The 26,564-nt window shown below is 43.3% G+C and overlaps 3 protein-coding genes across 3 annotated transcripts; 1 reads left to right on the top strand and 2 right to left on the bottom strand.

Annotated features, from left to right (window-relative positions):
• Nucleotides 1-8,558: 8,558 nt before the first annotated feature.
• LOC134208028 (lipase 1-like) lies at nt 8,559-11,545 on the bottom strand. The gene is made up of 4 exons (XM_062684130.1): nt 11,339-11,545; nt 10,805-11,279; nt 9,019-9,254; nt 8,559-8,952 (listed from the first exon to the last, which is right to left on the bottom strand). Exons 1-4 carry the CDS (start codon nt 11,456-11,458, stop codon nt 8,566-8,568), a joined length of 1,218 nt encoding a protein of 405 aa, XP_062540114.1. The 5' UTR covers nt 11,459-11,545; the 3' UTR covers nt 8,559-8,565.
• A 631-nt stretch (nt 11,546-12,176) lies between these two features.
• On the top strand, nt 12,177-13,657 carry LOC134208026 (lipase 1-like). The gene is made up of 3 exons (XM_062684129.1): nt 12,177-12,340; nt 12,398-13,108; nt 13,166-13,657. The coding sequence occupies exons 1-3, from the start codon at nt 12,224-12,226 to the stop codon at nt 13,547-13,549; spliced, it is 1,212 nt and encodes a 403-aa protein (XP_062540113.1). The 5' UTR covers nt 12,177-12,223; the 3' UTR covers nt 13,550-13,657.
• A 10,159-nt stretch (nt 13,658-23,816) lies between these two features.
• Nucleotides 23,817-25,181, bottom strand: LOC134205929 (lipase 1-like). The gene is made up of 2 exons (XM_062681636.1): nt 25,065-25,181; nt 23,817-25,004 (listed from the first exon to the last, which is right to left on the bottom strand). The coding sequence occupies exons 1-2, from the start codon at nt 25,179-25,181 to the stop codon at nt 23,916-23,918; spliced, it is 1,206 nt and encodes a 401-aa protein (XP_062537620.1). The 3' UTR covers nt 23,817-23,915.
• Nucleotides 25,182-26,564: the final 1,383 nt, after the last annotated feature.

Raw genomic sequence — 26,564 nt, 5'->3', positions numbered from 1 at the left:
TTTCAAAAGCTACAACCGTGATTATTGATTCTGGTGCAAGATACAATCATCCTTTATCACACCAAATCAATAATAAAAAGAAAACATCGACGAAGATAAATCGATCAACACAGTTACGCCCCTTTGAAACTAAGCGCGAGATTTATTTCAAACTAGTCTTCACTGGCCCTGGTGTCCTTTAAACCTTCGATTTTCCGCTGCATCTTCTTATATTTATGGCAGTTTACGGCGAATCCACTTCCACCTACAGCAGAAAAAAACAGCTGCTGGTGGAACTTCTGTAATATCAGCTGATACCAATGCGCCGTCAGTAGAAAGAGTTCTTTTTAAATGTGGCGGGCCAGTTTGCTAGTAGCGCATTGAGGCTGATGCCAGTAAGGTCTCAATTATGGTTCTGGCAGGCACGTCATGGCTATGTGTATGGTATATTGTAATATTGTGAAGCGAGGGCTGGCAGTCTGACATTCTACTCTCTTAGTAGGGCCGGGTGACACCGACTCAAAACGGCGAGTGGGCTAATGGCTAGGCTGTCTTCCGTCCCAAAACCGTGGCGGGCCTTGTAGCACGCTGCCCAATCCTGCCATCCAGTTTTGCCTACTGGGTGGGAGCAGGCTCAGATGCCCCTTCCTGACTAGTGCTGATCTGGCTCTGAAAACGTAGGTGTCAACCCTCGCATGGTTCCCTGCTAAAGGCGACTACTCCAGTAGGATTCGGTGGAAGCCGCAAGGGGCCCATATAGCCATGAGCCTTGAGAGACAAAAATCTTTGGAGATGGAGGTAGTGGAAACCCTTTGCCAAAAGGGGTCTAGCAAGGTCCCCTATTAGAGAGGGAGAGAGCGGAGTGACGGTTGCTGCAACTGGCAGTACCGAAGAGTCTCCAGTGGTGGTGGGGAGTAGTCCTGCTTGCACGCCTGATGAGCCACTACCAGGGATACGGGTGGTGGCCGAGAAAGTCGATGAGATCATCGAGTTCATAAGCGGCAAGCAGAACACCAACAAGGAGCTTAAGCAGAGCCCGTTGGTGATTCGGCAAGCTGTTCGAGTCGCAAGACAAGAACAAGACGCTTATATCAGGCGTGTAGCGGCAGCAGAGAAGGTAGCCAAAGGTATCCAGACCAAGGCCCTCCTCCCCTAGCGGTGTTACTGCGACGAAAGAGGCGACCGCCCTTACGGCCAGTGAGGGTAAGAAAACGCCAAACTCGAAGCGACCCAAACGCGCTACCATTAAGGCAAAACGTTGCCTGGATGGTGCACCGGAGCCTGAAGGGCGTGTGCCCAAGAAGGTGAAAGGCACTAAACAGGCACAAGTTGCTGAGCCATAAGCTGGCCCCAGCCAGCCATTGGTATCCGCCGAAGGAGGTGCAAGAATTTGCAGCTGGTCAGTAGGGTGCGGAAGTTGAACACACCTCGACCTGCGAAGAAGGTGAGAGACAGAGGCGAGGCCTTGCCGGTGAAAACCGACAAGGACAAGTACGCCGATGTCCTTAAATCGCTGCGAGCGGCCGATAGCCTATCGGCCCTGGGTCAGGATGTGCGCTGCGTCAGATGTACCAAGAACGGTGAAATGTTCTTGGTACTGAAGCGTGGTGCGCAATTCAGCGGTGTAGCTTACAAAAAGCTTGCCCCGGAGGTCTTGGGTGACGGCGCTCAGGTCAGGTCGTTGGGTGCGGAAGTGACCCTCCAGTGTAAGCCACTGGACAAGGCCATCAAATATAACTCTTTTGCAATCTAAAAAGCGCAACAGGTGGAGCCTACGGAAACATCCTTCGATTGCAGTAAAATTGAAATAATGTTTCAAAATACTACAGCGGAAATAAATAAAATAAAAATATAAAACTAGATTCGATTTATGGATCTTGTGATTGATAGTCCTTCACTCTACCACAGCACCATTCAACACTTCGAAGGGACTGCATGTTGACTCACCATAAAAACCATACGATTATGAAGTTTTATACTGGAGTTTTCTGTTACTTGATTGCAACATCACCGAAAAAAATGTGAGTTGTCAAAACATTGAACAATGCTAAATTAAACATGAAGACACACTCAACTTATCTGCAACTTAATTTAAATAAACAAACAAATTTTGAAAGACGCATAGAAGTTACATGGGAAAAAATATGCAACTTGATGATTTTGTTTCGTGTTTGCAACATAAAGTGCAGTATTCTTTGGTTGTTTGGTTCCAAATGTCAAACACGTACTGCATTGCAATGTTAATGAAACATTGATCACAACTCGAACGTTTTTGAAATCTTGATGCAACTTTTTCGTGCTTTGATGTTTTTCCAATGCCTTTAATGAAACTGAATAAAAACAAGGTGCTTTTTGGAAGATGTTGCGTATGCTACTTGGGTGAGTGGTCCTCTGTACGTCTAAGAGGGGGATTCTTTGGTACGCAGTTAGCCTATCTCAGACTACCGGTGGCTGATGCCAAAAAGGTCACTGAGAAAGGGAAGCTGAAGATCGGCTGGTCAGTATGCCCAGTAAGCGTGCTCCAGCCACCTTCAGTGGACAGGTGCTACCGGTGCCTTGAGTCCGGGTACAAGACTTATGACTGCAATGGCCCAGATCGAAGCAAGATGTGCCGTCGCTGTGGCGAGGAGGGACACAAGGCGTAGGAATGCGACAAGGTACCTAGGTGCCTCATCTGCGCCAGTAAGAAGCAGGCCCGGGCGGGCCTGCGTGTGCCTTCGGAGAGGCCAATAGGAAAAAGCCGTGCAAGTAACACAGCTGAACCTGAACCACTGTGCAGTGCATCTGCCCAGCAACTGCTGTGGCAGTCAGTCTCGGAGTCGAGGACCAATGTCGTCCTCCTGTCCGACCCGTACAACGTCCCTGCCGACAATGGCAACTGGGTGGCGGACGGGTCTAGGTCGGCGGCAATCTGCACAACGGGTACCCGGTTCAAGAGGTTGTACACTCCTCCGCGGAGGGTGTCACAATAGCCAAGATCAATGGTGTGTTCTATTGTAACTGCTACGCCCCACTAAGGTGGCCAATGGAACAATTCAACCAGATGATCGACAGGCTATCGTCCGGCCTAGTAGGTAGAAGTACTCGTCCCGTCCCGAGCCACAAGTCCCTGGCCTCCTCCTGCGCTGCAAGGTGCTGGGAGTGTGGCCGAAATGGAGGCTCCGGTGACGAACGGAGAGTTACTCGCAGTGGACAATTCCGTTGCGATGAACAAAGCTCCAGGGTCTGATGGAGTTCCAAACAGTGCACTCAAGGCAGCGATCATACACTCAAAATAATTGTCACTTTAATTCCACTATAAAAAGTCATGTAGACTTCAAAAATTGAAACTTTCATCGGCCTTACTGGAATCAAATAAAACTTACTCAAATCACAAGTGCATCTTAATAAGAAATGTAGTGGAATTCATTAGAAAATATAGAAAATAATATCTATATACTCTTCTAGTGAATTCTACTCAAAATGAATGTATGAAAAATATATGAGTGGGGTTCTCAGAGCGAAATATATGTTTATTAACAATCGCTAATGAAACATTTTGCAGAAACATTATGAGAACGACTTGCAAAAAAAAATGTTTGAGTGTGAATTAATTTTCTACTCCTTTTTTTGCCCTCGTCCGCTTCTAGTGGACGGGATATCAACTACAGGGATATTATAGAGAAAAAAATATCGAAGTTTCACTTAAAATTCAAGTACATGGCCATACGAAAATTCACTTAAATTATATTGTATTTTCTAGTGAATTTAGAATAATGAGTGCCATCACTAATGAATCATTTAACTTTTACACCCGAGACTACATGGAAAATATTTGCATATGTTTTCAAGTAGCTTCTAAGTGAAAATTATTTTGAGTGTGGCGAACCCGAACATGTTCAGGCTAGCTATGCAGAGATGCCTGGATAAGTGTCGTTTTCCTGAGAGATGGAAAAGGCAGAAGTTGGTACTGCTGCCGAAGGCCGGGAAGCCTCTGGGCGACCCATCGGCGTACAGACCAATTTGCCTGATCGACACGAGGGGTAAACTGCTCGAGAGGATCATCCTCAACAGGCTCACCCCGGCGAGGAATTCGATACTGTGCGTTGGTGACACTAGACGTGAAGAACGCATTCAATAGCGCTCTCGTTACACCGGCTTAGCCTGCCGGTGTGACTGCAACGGATCTTGGAAAGCTACTTCCAGAACCATGTGCTGCTATACGAGAAATATATACGCTATACGCTGCTATCAGAAAAGTGTTCCCATTACCGCAGGAGTCCCGCAAGGGTCAATCCTGGGCCCGGTACTATGGAACCTGATGTATGACGGGGTTCTGAAGCTAAAGTTCCCTCCTGGTGTGAAGATCATCGGCTTTGCTGACGATGTAACCCTAGAGGTCTGCGGGGAGTCAATCCCCGAAGTAGAACTAAGCGCAGAACACGCGATCAGCACTGTGGTGGACTTGATGAGTACGAGAGGCTTTCAGCTCGCTCAACATAAGACGGAGGTGGTTATCATCAGTAACCGTAAGTTGGCACAACATGCAGTTGTTCCCGTGGGAGACGTCGCGATCACTTTAAAGCGAAGTCTGAAGATTCTTGGGGTCATCATAGACGACAAGCTTACCTTCGGTAGCCATGTCGAATATGCGTGCAAGAAGGCTTCGACTGCTGTGGCCGCATTATCGAGGATGATGTCCATCAGCTCCAAGGTGTGTGCAAGTAAACGTAGGCTACTGGCAGGCGTTGTCGCATCTATCCTTAGGTACGGCGACCCGTGCTGGGCAAAAGCACTGGGGGTAGCCAGTTACCTGCAGCAACTGGGGAGCACCTACCGCTTGATGTGTCTCAGAGTGATATCGGCCTACCGCACGGTATCGCACGACGCATCCTGCGTGATAGCGAGTATGATGCCAGTCGGGCTGGTCATCTGGGAAGACGAGGAGTTTTGTGAGCTACGTGGCACCAGAGGAGCCCGCGAGCGTACCAGGGTGACTTCGGTTGCCAGATGGCATCTCGAGTGGGATAACTCCTCGAAAGGTAGGTGAACCCACCGGCTGGTTCCTAACATATCAAACTTGGTGGGGAGACCATGTGGGGAAGTTCACTTCCATCTGACACAATTCCTGTCAGGCCATGGCTGTTTCCGTCAGTACCACCACAGATTTGGGCACGCGGAGGTCCCCGTCTGCCCTGATTGCCCAGGTGTTGACAAAACTACAGGGCACATACTGTTCGTATGTCCTCGCTTCGACGTCGAAAGAAGAGCAATGCTAGACGTTTGCGGCCAGGACATAACTCCGGATAACCTTATCCAGAAGATGTGTCAAGCGGTGGAGAAGTGGAACGCAGTCTTGACTGCAACCACTCAGATTGCCTGCAGCTTGCAGAGAATCTGGCGTGCCGAGCAGCAATCGACAAGCAGTACTAACTTGTGATTGGTTAGTTAGAGCGAAAAGTGCCGAACGCGGAGAAGTGTGTGAATGGTTCGCCCATGCAGAGGTAATGGCGCAGCGGGTGGCAACCGAGATCGTCACCTCGAAGCATGGCAGAAGTGTGAATGAATTGGTGTATGCATGGACTGCACACGCCGTGCTGGGAGTAGCGCAGGAATGTTGGTTCCTATGACTACTTTTACCCCGCGGCGTGGCAGAGGAGTGTGAGTGAGCATCCAAGTCAGCCTCACATGGTATGAAAGGAATGAGCACACAAATCAGTCTCACACGGTATGTTTGAGTTGAGCTAGTCTCATATGGTATGAACGAGGTGAGCACCCAAGTCAGACTCACATGGTATGTCAGAAGTGGGACCCTAAGTAAAATGTCCCATAAGGGATACCAGAGCGAGAGTTAGGTCAAATGACTAGAGTAGTATGTGTTAGCGCGAACTGAATGAAAGAGGTGAGCATCTAAGTTAGACCCACACGGTGTATCAGGTGGTTGGGTGAGCATACAAGTCAGACTCACACGGTATGATAGAGGTGAGCATACAAATCAGACTCACAGTGTGTGACAGAGCATGTAGGGTGTATTAGAGGGTGCGATAGAGTGAGCACCCAAGTAAGACTCGCATGGGACGGGTGCCTGTGTGAGCGAGAATAAGCGAGTACGTTAAGTACTGCCATCCCCCAGAAGTAGTACTGGGAGGTAGTTCCTGGGGGAAACGATGGAGCCCAAGGGAGTTTAGTCGGTATTACCGGTACGGTCGAGTCCAACACTCCAGTACACTTCCGTATGGTAGTTTGGCAACTGCAATGCACGTGTGCTGGGTTAGTGTGTAAATGCATTCTCCATTGTAAAAAAAACAGGCATCATAAACAGACCTGATAAAGTATATGTAGGTCAAACAAAAAGATCGTTAGATGTAATGTTCAAAGAACTTATTGCAGAAGTAAGTAAGGCTAAGAGGGAAACTGATAAGGGATTAAATTATGAGTTTAGGTCTAAGGTAGCTGAACATGTATATCAGGAAAATCATTCAATTACGACATCAAACAATAAAATTTTAAGAAATGTCTCTTCTCCGTGGAAACTTGATGCTGCTTAGAGCTTGGAAATCTACCGACAGGTACAAATGCGGTTGTTGAATAAAGATCAAAGAAATGGTAGCTCCTGGCTCTTCAATTTTATATCTAAGCATTAAGCGCAACAAGCGAGTAGAAGTAAGCACCGCAGTAAATGTACCTAGATAAGTACCTAGATAAATTATTATACCTACGAATAGTATAAATAGTGTAAGCTGCGATCATTTTCTTCAAGTCGAGTCAAGTACGAGACACTGAAAGCGGCCTTACTGTTGAGGTCGAAATACGTATCTGTGAAGATACAATTAAGTGGTGGAATTTTAATGGGATTGTACAAACTCGTCTTATGCCAAGGAGACATTATCTGTCTAGGGCGATGCCCTAGTCATGAAGACGGACGAGGCTAAGTACTCGGACGTCTTGAAGGCGATGAGGAGTGACGTCAAGCTCAGTGAACTCGGCGCCAACGTACGTCGAGTAAGGCGTACCTGGACGGGCGAGATGATCCTCGAGCTGAAGCGGGGTGTCTCGCAAAAGGGTGCCGCCTACAAGAAGTTGGCGGAGGAAGTCCTAGGCGAGACGGTGAGGGCACTCGAAGATCAATTTTAGGTTTTAATGATTTTTTGAGAGCTTTTCAGATACAGCCTATGGTTTTGAGTCGAGTGTCTCGAAAAAGGGTTAAGGCGAAAATTAATTCTGAATTTTAACCGGGGTAGGAAGGAAATAACATTTTCAATAGTTTTACATTGAAAATGAATAGAATCGATGGAATTGGCAAATTGTTTGGGAGTTTCCGAATCGATTGATAAGAAAATCCATCGAAAGATAAAGACGCTATGAGCGTTTGAAATCTCTCTTAATTTCGTGACGGCCTCGATTTTGGAAATTTCCATTTTACAGCCTGCATCCGAGTCTTCCTTTTAGACGTAGTTCACGTCAAAAGGAGTCCGACAGTCAAACATGGTGGAGGTAAATTCTTGCAACACCATTAGTTGTTAAATAGCTCAGCTAGATTGGAGAGCTTAAATTTATTGACGGAGAAATGGTAAAGCAAGTTTTTCTGGACATGTTGAAGCAAAACTTACAGCAATCATTCGAAAACTGAAAAATGGGCTGAAGATACACATTTCAGTTACATATATTGCTGCTCAGAAAAGCTCCACATTTGTAACGTGGATTGGTCTGATTGTCATAGGTACATTTGAAGAAAAAGGAATATTTCGATTTATTTGAGGTATGAATCCGCAGAAATTTAAACTTAGCAAGCGGTATGACAGCTTCATGTATTTAAATCTCAACTGATGAATCTAAAATTGCCTTATGAAAAAACTCAAGTTTCTCAGATTCAAAACCAATACCGCAGAACAATCCGGACTGTTGATTCAACTCTAAGTTCTTCCAATGTTATTGACGAGCTTCAGACCGAACCGGAAGAATAGTTTTATCATCACATTTGAATTTGGTTGAGAAATACCACACTTTCATCACTTCAAGGAAAAAGCTGTCAATCTAACAGAAATTTCCATATTTCTGGCAAATCTAAAAGCAATCAGATTGAAATTTGGGGAAAACTAAATTGTAAACAAAAATCTTACCCGTAATGCTGGGTAGACACCTTTACGTGGTGTGTTACGGGGTAAGATCTCCCACGGTTACACTGTCAGCTACAGGCAAATCCTGACTCAACGAATACCTTCCTCATTATCCAACTCCGTGGTACTTATGAGGGTGTCGCTAAGTCGGTGGCCTCTCGTTAAGTAAGTACCACATCAACACTTCCTTCCTCTCCCTAGTTACGGTGAAGATGGGCGTGGCCAGGAGTAGTAATCCTCATGCTTTTGTTATTTTTGTTTAGGACTGGAATCAAGGATCACTCCCCTTCTTGATTTATGATAGCATTCTAGATAATAATCACAAAAGTAAAACATGAGTATCACTAGTGTCCAATCTACGAATTACACCGTAACAATGCTAATGCTTATGCTATGCTAATGCTAAAAACTAAATTGTAAACAAAAATCTTAGCAGACAAAAAAACTTATTATTATTATTGTCTTAAATTATAGTCCTCTTTATTGATATTTATGTCTTGTTGAAATTGTCGATCATCTTAATCACCGAATCGTACAAAACAGATCGAACATTTTTCCCCAAAATGAAATCGAAGTGGTTGAACTGCTCGTCCGCCACCTGTTCGACAGTTATCACCTGTGGAAGCGCCTTCGCCAGATCCTGCACATCCCGCGGATGCACCAGCCAATCATTCAAGCCGTAGTATAACGCGATCGGCGCCACTGACTGCTCAAGATCATAGATGGGCGCTTTCTCCGTTCCGTACCTCAGAAGATTTTCGTCGCGCCCGTAGTCGTACTGTTGGAAACGACCACTCAGGGAAATTTGCGCGTAGTGGATAATTTGCTTCAGTGATGAACCGGCCGGGGTATGGCCGAGGTAGACAGTCATCGCTTTCTATTCGGTGAAGGGTATGGTTTGCGATTGTGGTATAGACAAGAAAGAAAAGTAGCAGCCACTCACCTGATGGTAAGCTTCCGGGTTAGGGCCAACGATAAGCGAAACGAATTCTGGGCAAATATTTTCTGCTTTCTCGATTGAACAGATTAACCACGCCAGTACATGATAAAATGGAGAATGAAGCAGAAATGCGTAACCAATGCGAGGGGGCAAGGATTTCATGAGTAGCTGGAAAAACTGTATCAGTAGGACTAAGACAGGGCTGCGAATTCGTTTTAAAAATGCTGAAGGTGCAAGGGTAATGTGACCAGACGTCCCGCGTTTCGCGGGACAGTCCCGCATTTTCACTTTTTGTCCCGCGCTGAGAAGCGTCCCGCGAAACGTCCCGCATTCAACAAATTTCTATATAATGTCCCGCGAAATAATGAAAAATAGAATTCATAATTAGTTATTTCTTAATATTTAAAAAAAATAAGATTTTTTAAATATATAGTTTTGACTAAAACGTACACTGCCGCTAACCGCAAGTCGAGCACATCTATATATGGAGCCCCATATACAGATGTGCTCGACTTGCGGTTAGCGGCAGTACAAGTCAAGATTAAAATGTGCTTCTGCGCCACAGAAAAAGATATCTCTATAGTTTGTTTTACTCAAACCTTATAGCAGTGTTGGGAAAGAATCAAATTCTCAAATCTCATCCAGGATTCAATTCAAATGCGAGTCAAACCCCATCCGACTCATGGCCTAGATAATCGACTTGCAGTTTGCAACATTGCATGATTTCAACGTGTTCTTCTACGATGTATTCATCAAATTACCTTCCTTTACCTACCTAAACATACCTAAACATTAAATACTCTTCCATTGGGTTTTGACGCTTTTTGGGGCAAAACCATTTTTTCAACAAATGGGCGAAACGATGCGATTCTGTGTGAAAAACTCTGCCTACAGATCGAAAGCGATTTAGATCGCGTATTTCGAGAAAATTTTAGATCGGATTCTAGTCTCCAAGTAATCTGAAATTGAACGAGATTTTTGATAAGGCCGATTCAGGCCCTAGGATTTTTTTCGCCAAAAAATAATATTTTGAGGCAGCAACAAAATAAAATACGGATAATTTTGAGGATTTTCAAAACATTCTTTAACAAATTCGAAGATTTTTGTTTACTTTTTTATTTTTTTATTTTAATATTTATTTTTTATTACCCCCCCCCCCCCCCTTGACCTTTCGGAGACCAGTTGGACAAAATGTTATTTCAATATTTGTAACGGCCTAAATAAAATAGAGTAAAAACCGTGGACCATATTCCTGGAGGCGGAAGCTTCAACCAGAATAGACTTTAAAAAGTACGATCTAATTAATTCTTAATCACAATACTACTTAGGTAACAATAGTACTTAGGTAATTTAGAAAGAATCATTCAAGTTATTCAGAAACTAATTTTCAAGATTCGATACCATTGCTTATATCTTTATTAAAAATAATATTCTAACAAATTTCTATACACTAGACGTTTAACAGCTGAAAGTTATTTAACTGCAATGCTTTCTAACTGCAATACTGTAGTTGCAACAGTTCTGCAGCTATAAGACAGGGAATCGACAAACTTCAAAAGTATGTGAAACTCAGTAACAGCTTGCGCTGCACATTCAACGTCTGAAGAAAGCTTTGACTTCTGAATTGAGTTACCGTTTATCGAACAGTTAGCAAACTAAACCTTGGTAATAAATAAGTTCTGAAAAAATGAAAGATTTGTTTTGAGCGCATTTCTAAAACATATTAAACTATGGACTTTTTTTTTGTCCCGCGCTCACACAAAATTTATCTGGTCACTTTATGCAAGGGCCACCATCAGGGCTATCTTGTTGTTGTACTCAGGTCTTGTTGACGTCATGACAAAGTACGAGGTTGTTCCCTGAGAATAGCCAATGTAGTAAATCTTACTGACATCGGTGACGTTCAGAATGTAGTCGATCATTGCAGGGTGATCATAATATCCGATTTCATGCCAGGAAAAGTCCCAGTATTGCTCGGAATCCTTCGCAAGCGTGGTATGTTTCCTGGAGTAGCGAGTGCCCCGTGCGTTGGCCAACCATACGTCATAGCCGTTATCGGCGAGTAAGTAGGCGAGACTATTGTTGGGACCGATGATGACAAAGTCGGATGCACTTCCCAAAAGGCCGTGAGTCATTAGAACTGGGAGCTTAGTAGTTTCAGTGCATTGCTGCTGCGGTATTCGAAACAAAGTCAATTCGTAGCCGTCATCCGTAGTTACCGTGTGACTTTCCACTTCGTACCCATATTTGCTGATCAACTCAGGCTGAAAATGTCGTAATTTATATGAATCTGGTTTATCAGACCATATGGAAAACAACTTACAATTGGTAACGTTCCATCCTCGTCGTCAATTTGAAACAAATTGTCATTAGATGTCGGTAGAACACATTTTATTAATGGACAAACTATTAGAATCACAAACCATCGAACAGATGAATTCATCTCAAGCACTGAAATGTAAAACGCAACTGTTTGTTGGGGCTGTGATTAGTTCTACAGTGTCCCAGTCATCTAGATGCCAATTAATAAACTGTTCCATTCGATGAGCATTGTGCAATGCGTGAAGCAGCGAGGCAAGGTATGCGTATTGCTAGAAAATGCTAATCAGATTCACCCTTTGAGATGCATTTTTCTCAGTCTGACCTGCGATATGGTCTTTCCCATCAAGCACGCGCTAGTAATGCTCTGCAGTACAGTTTTTGAATAATTAGAAGACTTGTAGGGATCAATTCACCTACAATTATTATCGCTAGTTAAAATGCGCTGAATGAAAATGAATAGTGTTTACGACATGCAACATTCTTTATTCGTTGATCGTCGCATTTGAACGACCGACTCATCCGGGATATTGTTTTTATAAAGTGAAACTAAAGCGTTTCGCTACTAAAGTAAAAAGTATTACCAATCCTTCATTATTCTGTGGTGGGTTCTGAATTTTTGGCTACTTTTAATTGCCGTAGCACATTCTGCGATAGCGTAAGGGGTGTGATCATGTTTCGTGCGCTAAATCGGATAATTGTCCAGTAATTTCAATAAAGATGGATGAGATTACAATTGCGCAACGGTACCGGTTCGCATCAACTACAATGTTACGAGCCGGACGGCTACATCATATGATTGGAAATAGGAATCTGGATATTGTGATTAGTGTGAGGTGGAACTCAGGACAGCGTTGATCACTGTTCTCGCTCTGCATCTGAGAACAGCATGGGTTTAATCACTCGTTGGTTGATAATTGCAGCGATGTGCACTAGGCTGAACTCTGTGTATTCCTCAGATGACAGCCATTTTTCGATTGACGATGAAGATGGAATTTTATCAGTAGTGAGAGGAGTGCTGTAAAATCATATTGAACGAAACTAACGATTGCAATTCCTACAGCCAGATCTAATCCAGAAATATGGCTACGAGATGGAAAGTCATACGGTGGTCACTGAAGATGGCTATGGCTTGACGATGTTCCGTCTTCTACCGAAGGAGCCTTTGGAAAGTACGAAAAATCCCGTCTTGATGGTCCATGGCCTACTGGCGAGCCCAGCCGACTTTATTATTATCGGTCCAAACAATAGTCTCGCCTACTTGCTCGCAGACAACGGGTACGATGTTTGGCTGGCAAATGTGAGAGGAACTCGCTTTTCCAAAAAGCATTCCTCACTATCGTTGCATTCCAAGGAGTACTGGAGCTTTTCCTGGCACGAAATCGGTTACTATGATCTACCGGCCATGATCGAGTACGTCCTGAATACTACAAATGCCAAAAAACTTCACTACATAGGATTTTCTCAGGGTGCTACAGTTTATTTCGCAATGGCTACTACTCGTCCGGAATACAACGACAAGATTTCACTGATGGTAGCTCTCTCGCCACCTATATTCGTTAGGAGAGTCCGCAGCCCCATCATGACGCTTCTGGCTAATACATTGAAAGAGTTGCTGAAAATGAATAATTCGTCCAGCGATTTCGAATGCTTTCCTCACTCGCCTTTGTACCGCTTACTAACGCAGTCGATTTGTGCAGAGGATAACCCCACGAACTTTTGTAGCAAGTTCATATCACTCATCGTCGGACCGGACCCAGACGCATATAATCAAGTAAGTGCTACCAATGCTAAACCATTGCCCCCTCAAATGTCTCCGTACTTTTCGCAGACAGTGATGACCGCCTATGTTGGGCACACTCCAGCTGGCGCATCGTTCAACCAAATTATTCACTACGCGCAAATCGCCCGAAGTGGCTCCTTCCACCAGTTCGACTACGGCCGTAAGTTGAACCTCCTGAAATACGGTTCGAAGAAACCTCCTGCCTACAATCTGGAGCTTGCGACTGCACCGGTGCTGATGTACTACGGTCTAAACGACTGGCTGGTGCACCCACGAAGCGTTCTGGAGCTGGCAAAGGTATTGCCACGGGTGGTCGCAGCTGAGCAAGTTGCCGACAAACAATTCAACCACATTGATTTCATTTTGGCGAAGAACGTGCGCTCACTGCTGTACGATCAGGCGATTCAGATGATCGACAAGTTTAATTCATGATATGTGATAAAATATTATTCACATATTTTTATATCTATTTTGAATTGTAACTCTAGACAACACCTTTCGTAACAAATGTGATTCAACAAATAAAATAAGCTTATTCTTTCAGCACAAGCTTGCGGATTTACACCCGGCAACGAAATTTTGCCCCGCGTATTTTGGCCCGTCGTTTCGTTGCTTCAACTCAGTTTTCTATTTTTTTTAAGAATTTTATTTATTACCAGACTATGGCCAGAGTGGTCTGTTTTTTATTTATCATCAGACTAAGGCCGGAGTGGTCTGTGCTGCACATAAAAGACTTCTCCATTCAGCTCGGTTCATGGCTGCACTTCGCCAACCACGCAGTCTTCGGAGGGTCCGCAATTCGTCCTCCACCTGATCGATCCACCTTGCCCGCTGTGCACCTCGCCTTCTTGTTCCCGTCGGATCGTTGCTTCAACTCAGTTTTCTATTATTTTTTTAAGAATTTTATTTATTACCAGACTATGGCCAGAGTGGCCTGTTTTTTTATTTATCATCAGACTAAGGCCGGAGTGGCCTGTGCAAATTTTGCCCCGCGTATTTTGGCCCGTCGTTTCGTTGCTTCAACTCAGTTTTCTATTATTTTTTTAAGAATTTTATTTATTACCAGACTATGGCCAGAGTGGTCTGTTTTTTATTTATCATCAGACTAAGGCCGGAGTGGTCTGTGCTGCACATAAAAGACTTCTCCATTCAGCTCGGTTCATGGCTGCACTTCGCCAACCACGCAGTCTTCGGAGGGTCCGCAATTCGTCCTCCACCTGATCGATCCACCTTGCCCGCTGTGCACCTCGCCTTCTTGTTCCCGTCGGATCGTTGCTTTAACTCAGTTTTCTATTATTTTTTTAAGAATTTTATTTATTACCAGACTATGGCCAGAGTGGCCTGTTTTTTATTTATCATCAGACTAAGGCCGGAGTGGCCTGTGCAATACATAAAAGTCTTCTCCATTCAGCTCGGTCCATGGCTGCACTTCACCAACCACGCAATCTGCGGAGGGTCCGTAAATCGTCCTCCACCTGATCGATCCACCTTGCCCGCTGTGCACCTCGCCTTCTTGTACCCGTTGGATTGTTGTCGAGAACCATTTTCACCGGATTACTGTCAAACATTCTGGCTACGTGCCCGACCCACCGCAGTCTTCCGATTTTCACGGTGTGAAAGATGGATGATTCACCCAACAACTGATTCAACTCGTGGTTCATTCGCCTACTCCACGCACCGTCCGCCATCTGCACCCCACCATAGATGGTACGCAGCACTTTCCTTTCGGAAACTCCAAGTGCGTGTTTTCCCACACGAGCATCGTCCAGGTCTCGTGTCAGCTACTTGTAGTTCCATGTTCCAAGCTTCCAATCGTGATCCTTTATTCGTCGCCTAGGTCATTGCCAACTGTATCGAGTCGTATTATCTTCTATGTCGTTCGTAATGATTGTTTTTAAAGGCGGCTTATTGGGCCTGCGCAAACCTCCTATCTCGTCGGAGGGCCGTCGTGTCAGGGCTGTTTAGCGTCCCACCTAACTCCAGGAAGGGGGCTTGTGCGCTTTGAGCGGCATACGGTCGCTTTGGCGGAGCCTACTTGCGGATACATGCAGCTTTTTATAGAGGTTTAACAGGGCCCACTGTCAAACCCCACCACATCCTAGGCAGGCGCCACAACTCGCAGATGGCCTGGGGAGGCCTTGGACATAGTCCCTGCTGCCCACAAACGGGGATGACTTACCCATCCCAAATAAACAGATCTCAAACTGAAGGAAGAAAAATCAAATCGCTGCCATTTCGTCATTTTTTGTCGTTTTGGTCTGGTTTCAACGCTGTTCTGCTCGTATGGATCCCAGAATTCAGAAGACATAACGGGACTTATTGGAACATACTGGTACTCCTATCCGGAGTTATTCCGGTGGGTCACTGGGTCAGACGCAGTCAATTTGATCACAACAGACCAAAAATCATGGTGACACCTGCTCCAGAAATGGCCAACAACAGGGTTTTTTTTTCGAACTGAACCTTTGGGAACCGGCTTCAAAATGGTCAGTTCACTATTTTTGCACCATACTAGCAATATGGGTATCAAACTTCAGCATTTTGGAAAACTAGTGGAATTATGACATCCAGTTATGATTCTGGGGATATTGGCCACACTGGGCCAGTTCCGAGGCCCTTGGGGAAGCCTCCGGGGGCACCCAAATTGGCCATTTTCAAAATATTACAAACTATGGTAATATGGGTATCAAACTTCCACATTTTGGAAGACGAGTGGAATTATGACATCCAGATATGATATTGGGCACCGTGGTGTGATTCCCATATTGCTTAGTTTCTGATTTCTTTTATTGGAAATGGCCGATTATGATGCCTCAGAATCTAGATGTCAACATTTTTTGTATTGCAAAATGCAGATATTTATGACTCGATCTATATTGTTATATTTCTTAGTATTTTCAAAATAACCTATTTTGATGCCCCGGAGGCTTCCTCAAGAAAGCAGAACGATTAAAGTGAAAGTCTTTGAGCACATCGCACAGATCAAACAGTTTTGAGTATAAAATTATACTATATTTATATCCGAAATAAGAACCGTTCGAACCAGACAAATAGGCGATTTAGCTTTATATCTGCATTGTATAACCTTCGTTTCAGTTCAAGACGATCAATAATATAAAGAATCTGGTCTGCTTTCAGAATCAGGCAGTATTTGTGAAGAAAATTTTTTAAACTCTTTTTAGTGAAATGTTCTTCGGCTAGTAGCACCAGAATCATATCCAGACACCATCATTTTTCTTATCTTTTAAAATTATGAAGTTGGATACCCAAATTGCCATACTTTGAGATATTCTAAAAATGGTGCTTCCGGAACCTTTCCCAAGGGCCTCGGAACTGGCCTCAAGGTGGGCAGTATCATATCTGGATGTCATAAGTCCACTCGACTTGCAAAATGCTGAGGATTGATATGGTGCAAGAATATTGAACTGACCATTTTGGGGCCGGTTCCCAAAGGGTCGGTTCGAAGAAACTGAACTCTACAAAAAATAACCAACCAAGTTAGTCAAGTTTTAATTGTTTACGTAACAGTTGCACCAAAAAAACGTACATTAAGGTCGCTGTTTGGCTTGCCGCTTTTCATGTTGTGTTGGTGTGAAACTTAACTATTTTTTCTAAAGATTCCTTAATAACTTTGACAGGTGTTAAGAAATATCAAAGTAGTCTCCAAGATAAACACGTTTTCTGTCATTATGAACAACTTTCTAGAATAAACTGTTCTGCTAAAATCATTTTTAATAAAGTTATGTTCACAATATGATTTTTGAGGGTCATTCATACAAAATGTGCCCTTACTCGTTACCAAATCGTTATTCGAATATTGTGTTTTCAGAAAAGTTGTTCCAATTCACCTTCTCTATAACATTGCAGAGGTCTACCACTGGGTTTGAACATCTGCGTAAGCCCAAGAAATATCCTCTTCTAAAGACACTATGCCTCTAAAATGTGGTTTTCATGTCGAAAACTAAAAAACGCACGTTTTGGAGGCTTTTGAACCAGTGTGCAATGGCGTGATTGATGGACAGCCAAGTAAAGATGAAATGATTTACGAGTTTTGAGGACCGCAATGGCGTATTTGGAGGTCCGCCAAATAAAGATGAAATAATTTGCGAGTTATTTTCGAGTATATTTTCCTCTTTGCAGGTCCTGTCCCAGGTTTGCCCTAACAGTTCATTTGGCTGAAAATGCCGTTTGGTCGGAATGGGCGTTTGAAATGAAATGTTGTTCGACGAATAAATCATTTAGCCGAAAATGCCGTTTTGTAGAAATGGTCTTTTGACAGCAAGAGTCATTCTGCCCGAAACTGTCCTGTCCTGTCCAAACAATCATTCAGCCAAACGGTATTTTTGGCTAAATGACTTTTGTTTGCCAATATAACTAGTTCAGCTGAACGACACATTCGACCGAATGAACATTTCGGCTAAATGGCATCTTCTCCAAAGTGACCTGTTAAGAGCAACCAGGGATGGGATTTGGAAAGAGGATAACATGTAATGTAATCTGCTGCTAGACAATAACTATTCCTTCAGACGAGGGAACTGTTCAGTCGAACGACATTTTCGACTGTTTCAAATGGAATTTTTCGCCAAAAAACTTCAGACTACATAGGCTTTGGCCTAATAAATTGTTCATTTAAATGACATATTCTGCTATACAACAACAACAACAAATGGGTTTATTGCCAAACGGTCCTTTTCGGTTATTTTTGCCTTTCTCGTATGGGGCCGTACCCTAATTACGTAAGCAATTTTTCTTAGTTTTTCAAATTTTCTCCCCCCATCTAAGATTTTTCCCATACAAATCATTTGGAGCGTAAGAAAATGGTAGACCCTCCCTCCCCCTATGAGTGCTTACATAATTAGTGTACGACCTCTATACTAAGTATACGTAAAGGCTATACAGTCAAACCTCCATGAGTCGATGTTCTATAACTCGATATCGACTCAAGGAAGCAAATTATGCCATATTAAAAAATATTTTCTGGGTTACTGCGATGGTCCCTCCAAACAGCTTTTAAAAGATTTCCCATTCCACATCTCGATATTTCTATGAGTCGATGGTCCCTTCAATATCGACTCATGGAGGTTTGACTGTATGATCACTCCAAAACCAAACTTTTGATAGAAGGCTCGGAGACTCAAAGTATATCAGCTCGACGAATTTAGGTGATGTCTGTTTGTGTGTGTATGTGTGTATGTGTACCAAATTTTGTAGACACAGTTTTTGGAACGTAGCATTCGAATTTTTCGGAACTAGTTCCATTCGAGTGAGAATCCTGTCCTATTGTTTGCTATTGAAAATTGGTCAGATTGGACTATGGGATCAGAAGTTATGACCAAAATACTATTTTCTATGCGCAAGACACGCTAAAAAAACAATCACTCATATCTTTTAGTATTATTTTTGCACGAGAAAGGCACCAACACCGCTAGGTGGATTAATGAGGGTTTTTTTTTATTTCAACGAGATGTTGTTATTTTTTAAATTTTAATGGGAATTTCATCGGAATTTCCACTGGAAGTTCGTCTTAGTATTTACGAAAAGCTTTTCAAAATTTCAAAGGAATATTGTATATATTTTCAAGGGAATCGCAGTGCAAAATCGAGTTTTGCAACGAGTTGCACACGGTATTTTTTGCATTGACGAGAAACGAACTTTAATTTGATAAATCTGTACCAAAATTGTACAGTCTAATTTACTCCACATGATCATTCTTGCAAATAAATTATGTTGCTGCGGAGAACAATCAGATTCCATGTTATCGTGCCACATTGCATAGTTCGATAAGCAGTGAAGTGATAGATGTACTTGCATTTGGAAATTTTTGATGTCATGTCCACTAAACTATTGAATTCATTACGGGGCGTATAGAATACACCATTTGAGCACTTAGCCAAGCTAATTTACCAAAATGTAGTCATGTAACTAAGGTTCTGATGTTGTTGTTTTTTATTGTAGCACCCAAATGAGTGTTATAATGAATATTATGCAACCCATTTGAGTACAATAGCGCTGTCCAATGAGAGCTTGAAGTAGCTCGAAGTTTCTCCCTGTCCTGCCCATGCCCGTTTGTTCACAAAAAAGAACGAGCAGGACGGGAACAACTTCGAGCTACTTCGAGCTGCTCATTGGACAGCACTAATAATGTTGATTTAAGCACCCATTTCGTTGATATGGAAAAGTAGGCCGTTTCATCACTCAAAGACGTTACAGTTCGAAAAAGACGTTACAGATATTATGATCAGGAATTGCAAAAAATAAATTTCCGATTATGCCAGCGTTCTTTCTAAAATAACGTAACGCTAAATTTGGTGATTTTGGACCCCCACCCTCCCCCTTTTGTATGAAAGGTTTAATTTTATTGTATGGATCGTAACGTTCGACTTGACCCCCTCCCTCCCCGTTCAGCGTTACGTAATTTGTGAAAGGCCGCATAGCTGTTTTTTCATGACACAAACATTTCCACGTTCGTTTTTGGTCATGGCACACTTTCAACTCATCGCTTTTGTTTCTTCTTTTATTCTCGTTCCAGAGGAGGAGTGATGGCGCTTGAACCTAGGCTTATATGTACACTGACGGGCGTAAGTGTTCGTCATATTTCCACAGTAATCTGTATAAATTTATATGAATACTTTTGCTCATCAGTGTATAAGCCAGGGCACTAGACTAAAAACTGTGTCCCATCCCAAGACGCTGAGGACCCAAGAAGTGAACATTAATCATCTTAGCAAAATCACTTCCAACGATTGAAAAACCATCACCTAATTATGTAAACGGAGCGGTTGGTACGAGATGTCCCCGTTCTATGGCTTAATTGTGAAAAGCTATGCGTCCAATATGGGAATCTCGAGCTCGTTCAGTAGGTTGCGAAGGCCGACGGAGGTCCTTCGTAGCTTAGTTGGTTAAAGCATCAGTCTAGCGTACAGTAGGGTCATGGGTTCGAGTCCCATCGAAGGGAAAGTGGTTACCTCCAATACATTTTCCAAATCAATATCTTTCATATAACGTACATATTCACATATGAGTTTCATAACATTGTAAATTAAAAAAAGCTAAGAATTGATTCTCACAGCTATTCTAAACAACGCTGCACGGTAGGCCTGGCCGCTTTTATGTTTAAAGTACATTTATGATGTGCTTTAAACATAAATAATTGTGGGGTTTGAGTATATTACCATCAGTGTGTGATTATACATCAACACCTCAGCGTGTCGATCAGTGCGCAGCAAGCCATGACTCGGCCTCTTCTGGTCAGACCTTCGTGGCGTGCACACGCATCAACGGAGAGCTGCTGTCATATCAATTCGCTCCGACCATTTGGGGCCACACAATAATGACAAGAAAAGTGATAGATGTAGTCGAGTCTATCACTTTCCAGGATTCTTTCATGAACTGGCTGTGTATGTGTGTACTAGACTAGACTAGACTAGATGGCACACTTTCAACTCTTTCCGTGCTGAAACACCTTTCGCCATCAGCCGAAATATCTTTCCATTACTTGATCAACTTATTTTAGACCGGCTAAACCTTCGCTAATGGTTGGTGAAAAAGTTTCGTCATTCCCATTCTGGAAAGCGATGCGTTCCTATCCGGTATCCCTCCAGAGACCGACCATTTTCTCTGACCTCATGCACCTCTGTGCACGATATCGGTTGTGGAACGACTAAGCTAGCTCCAACTTTATCAGCTTCAGGGGCGATCCCTAGGCCGTATTCGTACGGAGCAAGCATGCGGAGCAGATCTTGTTTCTTAGGACATCCTGAAGGCGTCCAACCACACCTGAAGATATGTTGGGGCGTCGATGGGTCAAGCAAACTTAGAGAGTGCAAGCAAGGATGTTTAATGTAGTTTGTCAAAACTAATTCCAAAGGCTGAATTTCAAAAAGTGTTTTAATTATGGATTTCTTGTGCGAAAGTTTTTCTACAAATTTGCCTAATAGTCTGTAGTTTGAATTTTCACTAATAACGGGGGCTCTCCTTAGCCATGCGGTAAGATTCGCGGCTACAAAGCAAGACCATTCTGAGGGTGGCTGGGTTCGATTCCCGGGGTCTAGGAAATTTCCGGACCGGAAATTGTCTCGACTTTCCTGGATGTAGAAGTATTATCGTATTAGCCTCATGATATACGAATGTAAAAATAGTAGTTTGACTTAGAAACCTCGCAGTTAATCACTGTGGAAGTGCTAAGCTGCGAGGCGGCAATATCCCAGTGGGGGATGTAATGTCATAAGTAATGCGTATGCCATATCTTTTATAAAACTAAGTGATGCATATTCTCACAATGTTAAGGCGCAACGGTCAAGAACCCAAGTAAATTTTACCTGAGAATTTTCAGATGCCTCGATCTAAAAAAACGAATAACTGTCATCTTTTTATTTCGGCTCTGTTGCGTCTAAGCAAGCATAGAATAAAAAGATGGCAGCTGCTCGTTGCTCGTTGCTCCAGGAAATCCAGGAGGAGATTGGCCGGCTGAAGAACAACAAAGCCCCTGGGGTTGACCAACTACCAGGAGAGCTATTTAAACACGGTGGTGAGGCACTGGCTAGAGCGCTGCACTGGGTCATTACCAAGATTTGGGAGGAGGAAGTTTTGCCGCATGAGTGGATGGAAGGTGTCGTGTGTCCCATCTACAAAAAGGGCGATAAGCTGGATTGTAGCAACTACCGCGGAATCACATTGCTGAACGCCGCCTACAAGGTACTCTCCCAAATTTTATGCCGTTGACTAGCACCAATTGCAAGGGAGTTCGTGGGGCAGTACCAGGCGGGTTTTATGGGCGAACGCTCCACCACGGATTAGGTGTTCGCCATTCGCCAAGTACTGCAGAAGTGCCGCGAATTCAACGTGCCCACACATCATCTATTCATCGACTTCAAAGCCGCATATGATACAATCGATCGGGACCAGCTATGGCAGCTAATGCACGAAAACGGATTGCCGGATAAACTGACACGGTTGATCAAAGTGACGATGGATCGGGTGATGTGCGTAGTTCGAGTTTCAGGAGCATTCTCGAGTCCCTTCGAAACCCGCAGAGGGTTACGGCAAGGTGATGGTCTTTCGTGTCTGCTATTCAACATCGCTTTGGAAGGGGTAATACGAAGAGCAGGGATTAACACGAGTGGTACAATTTTCAATAAGTCCGTCCAGCTATTTGGCTTCGCCGACGACATAGATATTATGGCACGTAACTTTGAGAAGATGGAGGAAGCCTACATCAGACTGAAAAGGTAAGCCAAGCGAATCGGACTAGTCATCAACACGTCGAAGACGAAGTACATGATAGGAAGAGATTCAAGAGAAGAAAATGTGAGCCACCCACCGCGAGTTGGCATCGGTGGTGACGAAATCGAGGTGGTAGAAGAATTTGTGTACTTGGGCTCACTGGTGACTGTCGATAACGATACCAGCAGAGAAATTCGGAGACGTATAGTGGCTGGAAATCGTACATACTTTGGACTCCGCAAGACGCTCCGATCGAATAGAGTTCGCCGTCGTACCAAACTGACAATCTACAAAACGCTCATTAGACCGGTAGTCCTCTACGGACACGAGACCTGGACGATGCTCGTGGAGGACCAACGCGCACTCAGAGTTTTCGAAAGGAAAGTGCTGCGTACCATCTATGGTGAGGTGCAGATGGCGGACGGTACGTGGAGGAGGCGAATGAACCACGAGTTGCACCAGCTGTTGGGAGAACCATCCATCGTTCACACCGCGAAAATCAGACGACTGCGGTGGGCCGGGCAAGTAGCCAGAATGTCGGACAATAACCCGGTGAAAATGGTTTTCGACAACGATCCGACGGGCACAAGAAGGCGAGGTGCGCAGTGGGCAAGGTGGATTAACAATTTATTTACAACTAGCAGACCCGACGAATTTCGTTTCGCCTAAAATTGATTTATTCTCTGATCAGTTCTTGAGTTATGCAAATTCGTGTTTCATTTGTATGGGAGCCCTCTTCAAGAGCAGGGGGGGTTTAAACCATCATAGAGACATTGCTTGGCTCTAAAAACCTCCACATGCCAAATTTGGATCCATTTGCTTGATTAGTTCTCGATTTATGCAGAAATTTGAGTTCCATTTGTATTGGAGCCCCCCCCCCATCTTAAGAACCTTCCCCGGTCCCAAAAACTCCAGCATACAAATTTTCAAGCCGATCGGTTCAGTAGTTTCCGAGTCTATAAGGTTCAGACAGACAGAAATTCATTTTTATGTAGGGTATCTGTTTCATTATTAATAACATTCGCAAAACAGGCAATTTAGGCTCAATTTGTGTAGTGTTTTGTTGTTATCCGGCTCACTGCTGAAAAAAATCACAAAAATCAGAATTAAACAAATTGCGCACCGATTCTTTGCTTTCGAATGGTATTGATTTGGGTACATGGTATGAATTCAAGGAGCAGTTTCCCTATATAAAAAAAAGAAGACTAGCAGACCCGACGAGCTTCGTTTTGCTTAAAATTGATTTGTTCTCGATTTTTTTACATTTGCATTTGGGGGGGCTCGATCACCGTAGAAACATTTCTTGTCTTCAAAAACCTTCATGCCTATACCAAATTTGTTTCCGTTTGTTTGATTAGTTCTCGAGTTATACAGAAAATTTTATTTCGTTTGTCCGAAACCTTCATGTGCCAGATTTGGTTCATTTGCTTGATAATTGCTCAAGTTATAAAGAAATTTGTGTTTCATTGTGTATGCCCCAAAAACCTCTGCATACAAGTTTTCGATCGGTTCAGTAGTTTCCGAGTCTATAAGGGTCAGACAGACAGAAATTCATTTTTATGTGTATAGATTTGTTTTAATTAAACATTCCCATCAAAGAAATCACTTCGTCGTACACCTGGGAGCGAACTTTCTTGCCCATTAAAAAATCAATATGATTAAACTTCTTATCGGCCACGGGCTTAGCAGCGATTACTCGGGGAAGCACTTTCGCCAGATACTGAACATTGCGAGGATGCACCAGCCAATCATTCAGACCGTAGTAGAGTGCGACTGGGGCCGTTGAGAGGTTGAGATTATAGAGGGGTGGTTCTTGCGCAGCGTACTTCCGGATGTTGCCTTCCTGACCGAAGTCATATTGGCGAAACAGACCACTGTGCCAAATTTGACCGTAATGGATTATCTGGTTGAAAGATGCCCCCGCTGGGGTGTGCCCACTGTAAATCGTCGTCAGCTTTCGGTCGTACCCTGCTTGGTGAGGTCCCACGATTTGAGCAAATATGCTGGGGCAGATGCTTGGAGATTGTTGGTCACATATCAGCTTTGCAAGTAGGTTGTAGATTGGAGTGTACGGCAATAGTTTGTACACGTTCAACGAAGCCATAAACGTTTTGAAACCTTCCATCACTGTAATGAGCAACTGCCCAATGGGGCTCCTAATTTGTTTGACAAATGCAGTAGGCGCGAACGCTATCATCAGGGCTATTTTGTCGTTATATTCCGGACGAGTTGTTGTTAACACGAAATAGATTGTTGTACCTTGGGAAAATCCTATGTAGTGGAGTTTGCTTGCGGAGGTTGCCTTCAAAATGTAGTCGATCGTTACAGGTAGGTCATAGTATCCTATTTCGTGCCAGGAAAAGTCCCAGTATTCCTTTGAATCAACAGAAAGAGTTCTATGCGATCTGGAGTATCGAGTTCCACGCGCGTTGGCCAACCAAACGTCGTAGCCGTTATCGGCGAGCAAGTAGGCGAGACTGTTGTTGGGACCCATGATAACGAAATCGGCTGAGCTTCCCAGCAGGCCATGGGTTAACAGAACGGGATATTTAGCAGTTGGAGCTGGTTGTTGGGGTAGAATGCGGAACATGGTCAAACCGTATCCGTCTCGTGTCGTCACCGTATGGATTTCAACCTCGTAACCATATTTGCTTATCAGATCTGGCTACGGAAGGAATTATTGTTTAATTATTGGGTTTATAATTTGGAGTGTAATTGTACTTACCATTGACAAATTAGCATCTTCATCATCAATTTGAAACCAGCTGTTGTTGGACGTGTGAACTGCCGCCCATGAAATACATAAAATTAATAAGCAGAAACAGAAACTGAATTCTCTCATGTCAATATCTTTCTACAACAGTCTGTTTGAAACTCGAACTGAAACATCTTGTGATACCAGCTTGATAAAAGTAATCATGTATACCGTATAACTAATTTTGACCTCTCAGTCACACTAAACGTCGATCGAGCATTAAGCTACAATTTTATCCAGTATGGGATCATGCCTTGCATTTGAATTAAACGTTGTGTAAATTGATGGGGGATATTCTGCCCGTACTCGCATATCAGTCCCATTTGGGTTTTCGTTGATTCTGTGTTGAGCCAATTCTGTGAATTACATTCTTTTGCAATATGCATTTTTTGAAATATGCATTTTTTGAAATATGATAAAAGTTAAGCTTCATTCGGGAAAAAAGTGAAAAAAATATAGCAAACCAACTCTTGCATGAGTTTACTGAATATACCCGCATACCAATCACAGTAAGTTAGGTACATAAGCCAAAAATGTAATTTTAAACTGCCGAGGAATTTCCAGTAATGCGAAAAACCAATATGGGACTGATATGAAAGTACCATCAGTATTGTGTAAGTTACTTGCAACATATCTTCTTCTTCTTATTGGCATTACATCCCCCACTGGAACATTGCCGCCTCGCTGCTTAGTGTTCATTCAGCACTTCCACAGTTTATTAACCGTGAGGTTTAAAATCAAAGTTACAATTTTTGCATTCGGATATCATGAGGCTAACACGATGATACTTTTATTCACAGGGAAGTCTTGACAATTTCCAAACCGAAAATTGCCTAGATCGGCACCGGGAATGGAACCCAGCCCCCTTCAGAATGGTCTTGTTTTGTAGCCGCGCATCTTACCGCACGGCTAAGGAGGGCCCCACTTGCAGCTTGCAACATATCGATGTTCTATATCTCAATATTTCTCCTTGCCATATGACACCACTCATAAGGTTTTAAGTAATGGTGGGGCCAACTCCTATCATACCCACTGTTCCATAACTTCGTTGAATCTGTTCTAATAAAGATAGCAGTTGATGGCTGAATGCCAAATCCGGACAAAATAGTGTCGTTCCTCCGTGATACCAGATGAAGAGCATACGGCGCTTCTAAAGGCAGTCGATCCGATTGATATGTTCCCTTGGTGATACTCATTTTGCTACTCTCTTGCTAGATGGCTGCTCATAAATTTTCGTATGCTCATAAATTTTCCAAAACTGACCCTAGATTATTGATAAGCCACACCTACATCCTGTAATTGTCGGATGAAGGTTCGTCAGTTGGTCATTTTTATATGAACGAAAATTTCACAATAGTACCGCGCATGAACTATTTTTAGCACAATGTCGTTTGACATAAAGGTCGTTTGGCATAAAGTCGTTTGGCATAACGGCTGTTTGGCATAATGGTCATTTGACATATTGTATAA

The sequence above is a fragment of the Armigeres subalbatus genome, chromosome 1 (assembly GCF_024139115.2).
Source record: "Armigeres subalbatus isolate Guangzhou_Male chromosome 1, GZ_Asu_2, whole genome shotgun sequence".
NCBI lineage: Eukaryota > Metazoa > Arthropoda > Insecta > Diptera > Culicidae > Armigeres > Armigeres subalbatus.
This window is presented reverse-complemented; position numbering and strand designations above follow the sequence as displayed.